Source organism: Pteropus vampyrus, unplaced genomic scaffold, assembly GCF_000151845.1.
Source record: "Pteropus vampyrus isolate Shadow unplaced genomic scaffold, Pvam_2.0 Scaffold309, whole genome shotgun sequence".
Classification (NCBI taxonomy): domain Eukaryota; kingdom Metazoa; phylum Chordata; class Mammalia; order Chiroptera; family Pteropodidae; genus Pteropus; species Pteropus vampyrus.
In genome coordinates this window covers 131,892-145,332 of record NW_011889090.1, presented here as the reverse complement: position 1 = coordinate 145,332, position 13,441 = coordinate 131,892, and the positions used below count along the sequence as shown (strand labels likewise).

The 13,441-nt window shown below is 61.6% G+C and overlaps 1 protein-coding gene and 1 pseudogene across 2 annotated transcripts; one reads left to right on the top strand and one right to left on the bottom strand.

Annotated features, from left to right (window-relative positions):
- UBE2J2 (ubiquitin conjugating enzyme E2 J2) lies at positions 1 to 11,860 on the top strand. Of its 2 annotated transcripts, none has more exons than XM_011377286.2 (7): positions 1 to 144; positions 3,024 to 3,154; positions 5,224 to 5,264; positions 9,098 to 9,200; positions 9,277 to 9,415; positions 10,015 to 10,095; positions 10,667 to 11,860. In XM_011377286.2, the coding sequence occupies exons 2-7, from the start codon at positions 3,024 to 3,026 to the stop codon at positions 10,949 to 10,951; spliced, it is 780 nt and encodes a 259-aa protein (XP_011375588.1). In that variant the 5' UTR covers positions 1 to 144; the 3' UTR covers positions 10,952 to 11,860. The 2 variants fall into 2 exon arrangements, with proteins under 2 accessions (XP_011375588.1, XP_023377386.1); XM_023521618.1 differs by lacking the exon at positions 1 to 144 and adding an exon at positions 2,266 to 2,550.
- On the bottom strand, positions 9,664 to 9,782 carry LOC111730364 (annotated as a pseudogene).
- Positions 11,861 to 13,441: the final 1,581 nt, after the last annotated feature.

Below are 13,441 nucleotides of genomic sequence, written 5' to 3'. Positions count from 1 at the left end.
CCTCGGGGTAATAGACAATTCAGGCGGTAGGAGTGGGAAGCCAGAGTCGGGTGACTGCACCGCCAGCCGGCTGGAGTGGGGCTTGGGCCCTGGACAAGTTGCTCATCTGTGCTAGTTGTTTGCATCGTCTCAGCTTCTGGCCAGGTATAAACGTCAGTTTTTTTCATTTAATGCTATTTAGCTGGTCGTAATTCAAATCCAGTTCCCAGCCACTCGCAGGCCCTGCACAAAACAGCCAAAGGGGGTAAGGCCACCGCTCCCTGGGAGCAGCGCTAACAGGTGCACGAGCGCACAGCACTGCGGTGGCACAGGCTCCGTTTGTGCCAGGGAGTGCAACCTTGTGTGATCTGGCTTCCGCAGAAAGGACTGGAGGGTCTCAATGGAGAAGCCCCGTGTATAGACTGCACACACGGCTGGACCTCGGTGCCAGTGGGGCCCTGGTGGAGAAGGGAGACTTTCGTGCACGTCCTGGGCCTGGGTGTGTCACGCGCCCATCTGGCGGGTCAGGCCCAGCTCTCATGTCATTACTGTCACCTGAACTACACGTATGCAGAGCAGGGTGACCGGGTGCTGGGCAGACAGCTCTATCTCAACGTCAGACTGAAGGGACTCGTGTTCAGGGGTTGGCTCAGGCCACTTCCTTTCAGCTTCTGGGTTTTAATGTGTTTTTTCCCGTCCTGTTTCTTAGCGTACACACTTTCCTGCACTGCAGTGGACCTCACGTGTTGTCCCTGTGGGGCTTGGTTTGCAGGGAACCGAGACACCGTGACAGGTATAGGTACCACACACCATGTCTGGAGGGGGAAGTCGGAAGAGATTCTCGGCTTTGTCACCTAGAATCACCTGGAGAGCTCACGGGAGCACTGTTCTGAGTGAGGCAATGGAGGGGTCGTTAGGGACCCCTTTGTATGAGTCGGGTAGTTGAGTCACAAATGTGATTTTAGAGATCATAGCTTTGGAAGCAAGAACGAGAGCAGTCTGTGACCGACTGGCGTGCTGTGTTTCATTTCGAGTGGCTGTCCACTAACGCATTGTGCGTCCGGCCTGGCCGCTTACCTGGGTTCAGACATAACTGTATTTGAGTTACGCAGTGACAGGGGTGTGTGTGTGGCAGAGCGCTTCGGGGTGCACGTTTAAAACAAGCCCTGTAGGGGCTCGCTCTCCGGTCGTTGCTGTGTTCGTTACTAGGTGTTGGCCGAGGCGGGCCGCCTGGCCGTGCACTTGGGGCGGTGCTGTGTGGGAAGCTCTCCCTTCCCCGGCCAGTGTGCGGCCTCTGCCAGGGCCTGACGGGCTCCCGTGTTGTGTGGAGCTGGGTCTTGGGGAGGCCAGCGAAGGGCAGTGCGGAGGCACCAGGCCAGGAAATCAGGGAGGCTTTCGAGGGACTTGGTTTTTGAGCTGGACTGGGAAGGGCCTTGGTGAGTTTCCCGCCAGTGGGGACCGGGCCGTGCTGTGAGCGCGAGAAGGGAGTTTGGGCCCCAGCAACTTGGGGCCCTTGGAGGGTGGGCGGGGCCTGGGGTCCGGCTGGCACTGCTTCCTGGAGCCTGGCAGGCTGGGGCGGTGACCACGTTCGCTCACGTGGCGCTGGGGGAGTTGCAGGGAACGGAACCTGGTTGAAGTCTGTGGCGTGGAGGCCAGTGGGGGACCCTGCACGGGGGTGCAACGGAAAGGGGGAGGGGACCAGGAACCTGAAGTTTAGGGACTCCAGGGCTGGAACCCAGGGTGGGCGAGTGTGTCCTGGCTGAGCCCCACTGTACAGGCCTGGGGGTGCAGAGCACATGCATCACCCTGGCCGTCGTCTGGTGGGGACAGCCCTGTGAGGGGCATCCAACCAGGCAGCGGGCAAGGGCCACGTCTCTATCGAGGTCAGGGGGAAGTGAGTCTGGCTGTACCTTTGGGTCAAAAAAGGGCCCAAAAGCCGGAGGCTGAGGTAAAGGGGGGTAGGCGTGGTGGGGCTGAGTGACGTCAGCTAGGTGCCGACAGGGAGGTCAGAGTGGAGAGCCGGACCCCTGACACCCAGTGCTGCGGCACGCTGGGTGGCAGAGTGTGGCTCCTCCTCGGTGGCCCAAACCCAGTCTGCCACCACTGTGGCCCAGGTGCCCCTCCCCTGTCCCTGCACACCCCTGTGTGTCCCCCGTCTCTGTTACATCTTAGACCAGTGGCTTCACACTTTCTTTTTAGCAGCACAAGTCTCTTGCCTTCCCATCCTGCGTTCTGAGACACTCCGGCGTGTGAAGCAGGCGGGGTGGAGCGGTGCGTGAGGCTCCCTGCCCCCCCCCCTTCTGCCCCTGGGGCCTAGCTGTGCTCCTGGTCCCTAGCCTGCAGTCTGTCCTGCACCATCCTGTCTGGCTCATGCTGTCCAGCCATCCCGCGTGGGACACCAGAATGACCTTTCCTACACAGGGCCCGACGTGCCTGAAGATGGAGGCTGAGACCCTTCCCCACTGCCGCCTGGCGGCTAGGCCTTACCTTCCTGGCCAGCCTTGTCCTGACACAGTGGCCCAGCGCGGTCCTGGAGCCTCTGGCTGTCGACCTTTGCCTCCTTCCGGGAAGGTGTCCTTTGCCCTCTGCCCTCACGCGCGTCTGAGTCGGTCCAGGGTCTCTTGTCTCTCTCCAGTCTCAGGGGAGGCTCTTGCTCTGCTGCCCTTCCCCTCGCACCCACCGCGCCCAGTGGGAAACATGCTGGGAGGTGTGTGACAGTGGCCTTCACAGCCGCTGGTCTGGGGTGCACCCTGAGTTCCGTGCTGTGAGCTGTCCCTTGGCGCGTTGTCACTGAGCACAGTCGGGGTCAGGTCCAGGCGTCAGACGCCTGTGACTTTGAAGTTAGAGTAGGTTTTTAAAAAAGTCTTTGCACGTGACGTCGCAAAAATGAAGGTTACGGCAGAGCAGGCGGGAGAGGAGAGCAGCTCTGTGGGTGGGCGGGTGCAGCAGGATGGCCCCAGGCCTCGTCTGGGTGCTGGGCTCCTGGGGGAGGCAGCGGTGACCGTCTTTGGTCCCTGGTGAATGTCGGTGTTTGTCCTCAACAGATGAGTGGCACCAGCACCAAGAGAGCGCCCACCACCGCGACCCAGCGCCTGAAGCAGGACTACCTCCGTATCAAGAAAGACCCGGTGCCTTACATCCGTGCCGAGCCCCTCCCCTCCAACATTCTGGAATGGTGAGGCTGCTGTCCGCACGTGGCCCTTCCCTGGCTGGCGCCCACTGTCCCGGCCGGTGGGCCCAGCGTGCTCATCATGGCGGCTGTGCCCGCCTCAGGTGCCAGTGCACGTGATGAGGCCTGCAGACACTCTGGATGTCCTTGGGGACACAGCAGGCCCTTGACCCCTGCACGTTGGGCTGGAGAGTGTCCTTCCTAGGGGAGGGCTGGGCCAGGGTCTCCAACTGTGGAGGAGAAGCGTTTGCAGCCCCCTTCTCTGCTCTCGGCACTGGGAGGCAGCCTACCCTGCCCTGGAGAGGTGGCAGCTGGTGCCCCAGCTCCCAGCACTGGCCTGGGCGGGTGCCCGACAGCCCTCTGGCTGACATGAGTGCATCTGTGCGGTGACCATCGCGTCGTGATTAGCTTCTCGCGATGTTAAGGGGTGGTACAGGGTGCCGGCTGCCAGAGATACCGCCCTCCCCAGGGCTTTGGGAGACGTGAGGAATAGGGCTGGGACACTAAGAAGCACGTCGCCTTCCTTTGAAGGGTAGTTTACATTTTGATCTTTAAAAGCACTTTAATTTTTTTAATCCAGAGGAAAGAGATTTAACTGAGTTAACAGAAGTGTTTTGCAGATGGGACAGGCACTCAGGGGTCCTGTGTCCACCTTCCTTGGCAGGAGCGGGGTGGCCAGCCCTGGCGGGCTGAGGCGTGCGAGCATCGTCAGAGTTGCAGCACGGCTGCCCCTGCCCCCAAACCCCAAAACCCAGCGTGGCCCCAGGACACAGTTGATGGGAAGCCCATCCCCACATGGGTCCCCAGAGCCGATCATTTGCTAGGGGGACCCACCACTGAGGTTTGTCACAGGGACTTTTCCGTGGTCACCGCACAGCAGAGGTGGCGAGGGGGAGTCCGCGGGAGGTTGCACAGCTCCCCGTTCCTGTGCACTCACGCGGGCGTGCCCAGGCCCTCGCGGTGAGCTGTGGCCACATGTGAGGCGCTCCCTGCCAGGGAGCCCATCAGGGCCAGCGCTTGCAGTGGGGCCGGTCACAGAGGCACCTCTACTCGGCATCTGCCAGGCCTCCAGATCCTCTGTGAAAGCACGTTTCCTTGGCACCTGCGGTCCCCAAGCAGGCTGAGGACCGAGCGCCAGGCCACTGGGTGAGCTCCACCCTCAGCTGAGAGGAGAGGGGGCCCGGGTGCTGCCCGGGCCTCACTCTGCCGCCCCGTGCTGCTGAGCTCTCGCACTGCCCCTTCTCAGTGTCCTCAGATTGGCACGGGAATTGGAGCAGTAACAAATGAAGGCCACGTTGCTGGACATGTCATGTGTTTAGCTCTGGGGCTGCTCCTGGTCAGCTGATGTGGCTGCTGCATGGTTCTTGTTTTATTTTGTTTCGTTTTGTTTTGTTTTGAATGAAACGAATCAACAGACAGCAGGTGTCGTGTGTGTGTCCTGGTGGGAAGAGGTGTTGGAGGCACGGTCACCACGGTGCGCGGTTGTTCTGGTCTGTGCCTTTGCGGTTGAACACTGCTGAGCCTGGTCTCCTGGGGTGAGCCGAGGCCGCCTCCGCTCCCCTCCTCCCCCCCCTCCATCCTCCCCTGTGTGGAGAGCAGGGCCATGGGCGGGGCCGCCCCTCTGAGGTGCAGGGCCCTCCTGGTTCGGGCTCCCACTGCTGTGTGGCTGTGGTGACAGCCATAGTGGAGGGCGGCTGCTCTGAGGCTGTGTCTGGCTCGTCCAGGACATCTCATGTTACCAGCTGCTGCCCATCTGGTCTCCTGCGTGACCTTTGGGCACCCACAGAAACACCAAGATCGTTTTGTGGAGTTGAGGTTTTGAGGCCTTGGGACGCTGGTGGTAGAGGGTGACCCTGCTCATTGTGCAGACAGGCGTGCATCGTGGGGGCCTCGGGAGGTGTGGCCTCAGAGGCCCTGAGAAAGTGACCAGGGTGTCTGCGGCCCGAGGAGCTGACCCTCGCGCACCGAGTGTGTGTGAGTGTTCAGCTGGGCCCTGCAAAGCCCTGGCCTTGGAGGGGCCCCGATTCTGGAGGATCCGTGTCCCCAAAGCCTGCTAACCCCTCTCTTTCCCGCAGGCACTACGTGGTCCGAGGCCCTGAGATGACGCCCTACGAAGGTGAGTCTGCCCTGTGCTGGCAGAGCGGGTGGCCCTGGAGTGTGCGTAGTGGTTGGCTGATTGGGATGCCCCCTAACGTTTCTCCGAGTCCCAGGGCGTCTGCTCGCGTTTGGTTTTGCTGCTGTGTCGGGGGCCGTCCATAGGTCCTGGAGTTGGGCTGAGTCTGACGCGTCGCTGGGATCAGAGCAAGGTGGATGCTGAGATGGCTGGGCCCTCCTGTTTCCGGAGGCGTGTGGGTGCTCTCGAGGGAGGAGAGGTGTTGGCCGAGTGTGCGCTCTGCTGAGTCCGTCGTGTGGTGGGCACCGAGGCTTGGGGAGGCTGTGCGACGGGGCCTGGGCCGGCGGCCACCTCCGCCCTCCTGGCTGCTCCGACGCTGCTTTGGTGGTGCCCCAGGCTCCCCTGGTGTCGTTAACAGAGCGGGCCGTGGCGCTTTCGGTCAGCAGGTCTCTGGGCTTTGGGTGACAAGCAGCCATGGGTGGGCAAAGCCCAGGGCCCAGCCATGGCTTGTGCCTCCAGCCAGCTTCCTCGACACTGGGTCCTGCCTTTGGGAAACTGGGGACATCCGTGTGGCTCTTGCTTACGGTTTCACTAACGAGTCCTGTGGAGGAAGAGGATTGAGGGCCACTGCTGGGCAGCAGACGGGGGCTGGCAGTGAGGAAGGCTGGCTCTCGAAGGCAGTGTGGCAGGTGTGTCACTGCGGTGGCCCAGGATCCCTGTTCTGCTGGGTTCTGGGCGGATCTGGAGGGTGGGTGTGTTACTAGGTCACACACCGGGGACCGCCCGGATGCCCTGCGGCAGGCTGTGGGCTCGAGGGTGGCCTTGTGGTGGGCAGGCAGGTGAAGGACGGTTCAGGATGGTGCACACAGCCCGCGTGAAGGCACGTAAGTGTGTGCCGTTTTCTGCCAGCTGGAAGAGGCGACACCAGGAGCCAGCAGCGTTTTCCCTCGCGAGGGGCCTTGTGCTTGGTGTTTGTGTGTTTTTTATTCTTTGTGGTTTTAGTATTTCTCAAATACAGTACAAAAAGTTGTTAATTTGTAACTAGAGCCCCCACCGCCAAGAGTAGGCAGGACTGTTGCTGGTGGCAATGAGCTGACCCTTGGGTGGGAGTGGTATGCTGGGGCTGCGGGAGACCTCGAGTGCCCCAGCCCCACCGCCCCTGCTTGCTTCTGCCCTGTCCTCCTGTCTCTCTGCTGGATCAGGCCTGTAGACCTCCTGGGTACACAGTCCCTTCAGGGACCAGAAGCTTGGCCCATTGCCCGCCCTCCCTTTCCCACAGCACCTGCTGCCCATCCCCGCCACAGCTCAGGGCCACCCTCTGCTGACCGCTCTTACTGGCATTTCTAAGGGCTCCTTGGAGCTGCCCCGTCCATCTGGGTCCGGGCTAGTGTGGGCTCTGGGCATGGGCTCGGCCTCGCCCTCCCCGCCGCCCCCGTGGGCCCTGGCCTCCCAGCTTCTTTCCCGGTCTCAGCCCCTCCCATGTCCACGGCTGCCTGGCTCGGTGCTCTTGGCCACTGACTCGGTTCTCACCCTGGGCCCACGCCGTGCTGCTCCTGGCTCTCGCAGGTGCAGTGCCCCGGCTTCGGAGCTGGCTTCCTGTGGCGTGAGTGTGGTAAAGAATGCTCCCTCGGTCAATCTGTGGGTTTCCCCTAGTGCTGGCAAAACCGAAACAAAGCTGCTCCTGGGTGCACACACACTCGGTCTCCAGTATTTATTCTAAGAGTTACACGAACAAGCGAAGAACCTAGGATAGCTAACAGTTTAAAATCAAGTGGGAGGAGCCAGTGGGCCTGATGTCAGGACGTGTGTCTGGGGAGGTGCACGTGGACTGAGGACCGAGGTCAAGGGCGGGACCGTGGGGGAAGCGCTGTGCAGCCCACACACTCCTCCCCTGGTCCCCAGGGCTTGTCTCTGGGCGCTCAGGAGGAGGGGTGGCGGCTGTTGGCAGGGCACTCACACATCCGCTCAGGAGCTCAGAGCTACAGTGTGATCTCTGAGCTAGGGCTCACCCTCCTGGCACCCCTGCCTGGCCTCTTCCCTCTTGGGGTGATACCTCCTGGGGCTCCTGCCAGTCGTGCAGTGCCCTAGATTTCCTCTCTGCACAGTGACGTGCACATTCGTGCATCTGGTCCGACGTAAGCGGCTGAGGGCGTGTGTCTCGCAGTGTGCTGTTGTCTGTTTTTTCATGGCTCGGCATCAGCTCCCTGGTTGGTCCCGTCCGCCGCCCCTGCCTGGGCCCCGCGTGCACGGGGCTGAGCCGGGCCTCTGTCCCCGGGGACCAGCCGGTGTCTTTGGTCTCCGCTGGCAGAGTTCTAACCCGGGCCCGTCATGCTCAGGAGCCGCTGCGGAGTGTGACTCTGCTGTCTTCGGCAGGTCCTCAAGGGGTCTGCAGGCTGCAGTCACAGCAGGTGGCCGCCCACCACAGCGCGTCCTTGCTGTCTAGGCTGCCTCCCACTGGGCACCGATGAGACGTGGTTCTGAGCGTGCCAGGCCGCTCTGCTCGTGTCTGGGCTTTCCTTAGTGGCTTCAAGTGTGCGTGCTCTCACCGCCGTTTCCAGTGTGCGCCTCTCTCTGGTGGACTTGTCTGCCTGTCGAGCTGGCCTACTAGGTGACACTTGGTCACGTGCTCCCTCCACCACTGACAGTGCAGAGTGGCAGTGACGGCACTTGGGCGAGGTGGCTGGTTTGCTGCAGCCCAGCCAGGGTGGTGGTGGCCTCTCCCAGGAGCGGCGTCAGAGCAGACCCTGAGGTGACTCGGGGCCGGTGCGCCCCCGTCCTTGTGCTGGACCTCTCCCAGGTGCTGGAGGCAGTGTTCCTGGAGCGTCACTGTAGGCGCATGCACACGCGCACACGCACAGCGTCGCTCGGCCGGGCTGTCGTGGGCCCGAGTGCTGCCTTTCCATGGTGCCCCAGGCTGCCAGGACCTGGACCGGGTGGGTGGGGGAGGCAGCGAGGCCATCAGAGGATGGAAGGGCGGGGCTGAAAGTGTCCAGTGATGTGGCGGGTAGGGGGCTGGGCTCCCAGGTTGCGGTCTGGACGCCTGAGAGGGTGGAGTTGCTGTTTTGGGGAAGTTCCGTCTTGGGCCTTTTTGGGGTGGTGATGCCTGGACGGTCAAGGCACCGGTCTGGAGTTTGGAGGGGAGTCCAGGTAGCAGTCCTAGTGTAGGGTCATCACAGTATTCCCCACATCATGTGAGGCTAGCTGAGAGCACCCCCCAGGAAGTGCTAGTGGTGAGCGGAGCCTGTTAGACGGAGCCAGGCAGCCTTTGCATGGACAGGAAGGGTGCCGAGCCGGTGTGGGTCTTTGAGGGGACAGGGTCAGGAGTGGCGGGATGCCTGGGAGGTGGTCAGACACCCCAACGGGGATGTCTGCTGACCTCAGGGTCAGGTGCGAGGCACTGTGTTGGGGGCAAGCGCCGTGTCGGGTGGACGGCGCCAGGCTGTGCACAGGAGGGGCCGGCGGCAGGGATCAGATGGCTGTGGATTCTGGGTGTTTTAAGGCAGGAGAAATGGTGGCGGGTTCGCTTGCTGCTGGGTGTAGTTTGGTGGAGAAGGAGAAGCAGGTAGCGTAGGAGAGGGAGCTTCCCGCAGCTGACCGCTTGTGGTGCGTGAGGGGTGGCGAGGAGCCCGGGCGGGGTCTCACCTGGTGCTGCGCTCTCAGTAGCCGTGGGGGGCAGGGCCCTGCTCCGCTTGGTGGTCCTCAGGCCATGGTGAGACCCCAGCAGGACACGTGTCCAGGGACGGGTGGCCGGGGGCACAGGCGGGGCCAGTGGGAGCCTGCAGGGCAGGTACCGGGGAGGAGACTGGGCCACGACGAGGCTGCTTCTGTCCCAACAGGCGGCTACTACCACGGAAAGCTAGTCTTTCCCCGAGAATTCCCTTTCAAACCTCCGAGCATTTACATGATAACCCCCAACGGGAGGTTCAAGTGCAACACGAGGTAAGGAGCTGCTGCGCGTTGGGCGGGTCACAGCCCAGGCGAACGTGTGCGCTGGTGACAGGTCACTGTTTTGCAGGCTGTGTCTTTCCATCACGGATTTCCACCCAGACACGTGGAACCCGGCCTGGTCTGTGTCCACCATCCTGACCGGGCTCCTGAGCTTCATGGTGGAGAAGGGCCCCACCCTGGGCAGCATAGAAACCTCAGACTTCACGGTGAGTGCTGGGCACCCGCGGCTTCTGCCCGCGTCCCTGCCCACGTCCCTGCTCTCCAGGCACCACTGGAGGGACCCCTGGCCCGGGGTCCTTCTTTCAGCCCCTCGCATAGCCAGGGTGTTGCCTGTGGTCAGCGCTTGCCTGCCCGGTTAACATTTTTTCTTTTTTTTTGAGGCGAGGCAACCTTTGGTTAACCTCACAGATTTCAAGGACCTTGTCAGCCTATAATCCCTTATTTTTACTTTTTGCGCCTACAACACTTGGTCTTCGTAGGCGGTCTCCCATCCAAGTACTAACCAGGCCCAACCCTCCTTAGCTCCCGAGATCAGACGAGATCGCGCTTGTTCAGGGTGGCGTGGCCGTGGACCCGGTTAATAAGTTTTCATCTCTCTGTTATTTAAGTAGGGATCAGGTGTGTTGTCATTAGTTGACGGTGATGGAGTGATGAGTTAAATCCTCACGAGACTGCACGTTAGCTGGTGAAGAGCCGCCTGATTGGGTGCGTCGACAGGACCTCGGACTACAAAAGAATCCATTTTCAGGATTCTAAAGAATCAGAATTAGTCGCGGGCTGATATTTCCCTTTTCTTTCTTTCCAGAAAAGACAACTGGCTGCACAAAGTTTAGCATTTAATTTGAAAGACAAAGTCTTTTGCGAACTGTTTCCTGAAGTCTCAGAGGTGAGCAGTAGAGCCTGGTGGGCACTTGGGCTTCCCGGGTCAGAAACACGTGGGATTCTGAGTCTTTCCTACAAGAGCGTGCGCTCCTGGTGTCACTGTGCCACGGATGTCAAGCACGGAGGCGCACCTGTCCCCGCACGCGCTCTTCGGGTGCTGGGACAGCAGGCACTGGCGTGGGTGGGTGCGGAGAGGTCCAGGAGAGGGGGCGCGGAGCTGGCTGCCGAGCCACTGAAGGTCCGAGTGGGCCAGAAGTGGCAGGGAGGTCCCTGCTGTGAGGGACTGTACGGTTCCCTGGTCTCGCGGCTGGAGCAGGGGAGGCCGGGCTACACGAGGTCAAGGCCACAGTCATTCAGGGTCTCTGGGGACTGGCTCATTGCCGGTCCGGTCCGTGAGGCCCAGGCTTACTGCTTTTGGCAAGTCACTAGGTCCCCACGTCTGCAAAAAAGGTTACAGTGGCGTCTTCCTCCAAGGGCAGGTGTCAGGGCAGAATCTTCGTGGCGGATTGGAAGACCCTCCGTGGTCTCGCGGGAGCGGGGTCGTTCCATCTCGCGCCTCACCGTTTTCCTCTTAGGAAATTAAACAGAAGCAGAAAGCACAGGACGAGCGCGGCTGCAGACCCCAGGCTCTCCCCCTCCCAGACGTGGTTCCGGATGGCGACGCGCACCATGGCCAGAACGGGCTCCCGCTCCTCAACGGGCATGCGCCGGGCGCCGGGCCACACCTCGCTGGCCTGCAGCAGGCCAACCGGCACCACGGACTCCTGGGCGGCGCCCTGGCGAACTTGTTTGTTATAGTTGGGTTTGCCGCCTTCGCCTACACGGTCAAGTACGTGCTGAGAAGCATAGCGCAGGAGTGAGCTGTGCGCACGGCCGGCGGAGGCGGTCGGAAGCGAGGGTGCCGGGCCCGGGCTTGACGCTGGCTGGACGTGCCGCCGGGCGCAGACGGACCGGCCTGACTCCCGGGGTTAGCTTTTTAAAACCTGTAAGAGGAAAACAAAACCGAAGTGTGTGGTTCGGATGCGGAGCAGACACGAGGTCGGGCGCCTGTCCTCTCCCGGGGCTGCTGCGGGCTGTGGAGCTCGGCGTCGAAGACGAGGGCCTCACGCTTTGGTTTTTACCGCTTATGTTCTGTGTCGTCTCTTGGACTTGTTTTAGTAAACCCATTTTTCATTTTATTAGATTTGGTCACTTAAAAATACAAAACTCGATGCCCACAAACACTGTGCGTGCGTTCTTGGCCCTGCCAGGGGGGCCGTGGCCGGGGATGGGGTTTGGCCCTGGCGGTTTGGTTTTGGCTCACTCAGAACGAAGCCGCTTCCTCCTGGTGGCGAGGTAGTAGTTGAGAGTCTGCTCGCCGTGACCATGAGCTTTCGCCCTTCACCCTTGTCCTGCAGGCCAACTTCTCCCCTCCAGGTTCCTGCGCCCAGAGCCGCCCCTCAGTTCCTCGTGTCCACAGGCTCAGGAGCCCTCCGCGGCCCCACCCAAGAGGCAGGTCCGTGTGCGTTGGAGCTTCTCTCGCTCTTGGTCCAAACCTTGGGCTGGCTCGGGGTGGGGCCTCATGTTCCTTCTCCCACCGGGTCCGTGCTGGCGAGCAGTCCTTCCTGGAAGGTCACACGGGACCGGGCGTTACAGCAGGGAAAGCTGCCCTGGAGGACACGGCCAAGTTCAGGGGTGGCGGCCCCTGGATTAATGGCGTCTTCCTGCCTCACATCCGTTCGCCCGTCTTACCTGTGAGCCTTCGGATGACGTGCTGTGACTTCGCTCCAGGGCCTGACCGGGAAACTGACAAGCAGCCGTGCAGTTTACATTCTTGACTTTTGTTTTTTGATCAATTTATTTAAAATAGCCCCATTATTTACAACTTGTATGTGTTTAACTCACTCTTTTGAGAAAAATGTTTCATTATATCTTTGTTTCTAAATCTCGTGCTGTTTGAGTCTATATTGGCAGAAACGTGAGTCCACCTGGGCCCGGCTGGCCAGGGGGCCCAGAGCTGCCGTGACCCTGGTGGCCCTGCCACGCCACTGGGCCCACCCCTGCCTGTGCGGAGGCGGAGGGGCTGGTCCACCAGGCCGCCTGCTGGGCCGCGCTGGGCACCGCGCTGGGCCGTGCTGGGCCGTGCTGGGCGCCACAGGTTCAGTGGCTGTTCCATGCGCGCCACATTGGCCGAGGCTCACGGGAGGCAGACCGGCGAGCGGGGCTCCCTCAGCCTGCTGCTTCCGGTGTGTTTGAGCAGTGCAGACTCAAAAAGCCTGAGTCAGTGGTGGTCAGTGGCGCTGTACACTGCCTTCGCCCGGGGCCCAGGGCCCGCTCTCCTACCGCGTCTTCGCTGCAGCCCGGGCGGAGGGTGGCTGGGCGTCCCTAGACCCTCTCGGACATGTATGTCCAGGTTGTCCTGAAGTCTGTCTCCACTGAGGGAGCAGAGCCTCGGACGAAGCCGGCGTTCACGCGCACGTGTGAATCAGCCGGTGTGGAGACGGCTGGAGACAGGACCGTATTTTTCCCGGGGGGCTTCCTGGAGCCTGAGACAGGCTCTCGGCCTCCTTCTGACAGGCTGGGGTGGCTCCTGCCGTGGGGCCTTGCCGGGGCTCCGGGGTGTCCAGCATCTGGGATGCAGGATGGGTGGGTGAGACGAGCACTGGTCAGAGCCTCTCCAGAGGCAGCTGGCAGCTGTGGCAGGAAGACTCAGACGGCTCAGGAGGCTTCCTCTGCTTCCTTCCATGTGGCTCTAGTTGCTCCTGGGGGAGCTGTGCCCTGGAAGGACCCTCGGGACGTGGGAGAGGGGCGCTGGAAAGCTGAGAGCTGGTCTCAGCATGTGGACACAAACCTGTAGAGCCCACCCCCAGCCCCGAGCTCGAAGGCCAGTGTCCCCAGTGCAGGACGTGGCCTGTCTGAGACATGTGGACCTTCCTGCTTGTTGTGAAGGGACTTGGGGACAGGAGCAGAACCCAGGGTTTAGGTGGGGTTGGAGCAGTTTAAGGCTCAGCCTCACCTGCCATCGCCATGTTACCCTGTCCAGCAGCCGAGGCTATCTGCCATAGGATGGCTGGAGGCTGGCACCGCTGGCCGTGTCCCCACAGTAGCCAGTCACATGGTGCATTGCTAGTGGCACTCTGCTGGCACACTCAGGCCTCGGAGGACTAGGCCACTAGGAAGCAGGTGACAAAAGCCTCTCAGGAGTCTGGCATGTGCTGGAGTCTCCTGGGCCGCCTTTCCTGACTTCTGCTAAGCCAGGTCACACCTGGAGCTCTAGCCAGGCTGAGGCATCGGGAGCTGAGGCTGCAACTGAGCTCTGCTGCTGTTGACCCTGGAGGTGACCAGGAGGCCTGAGCGAAGAGGGAGGATGC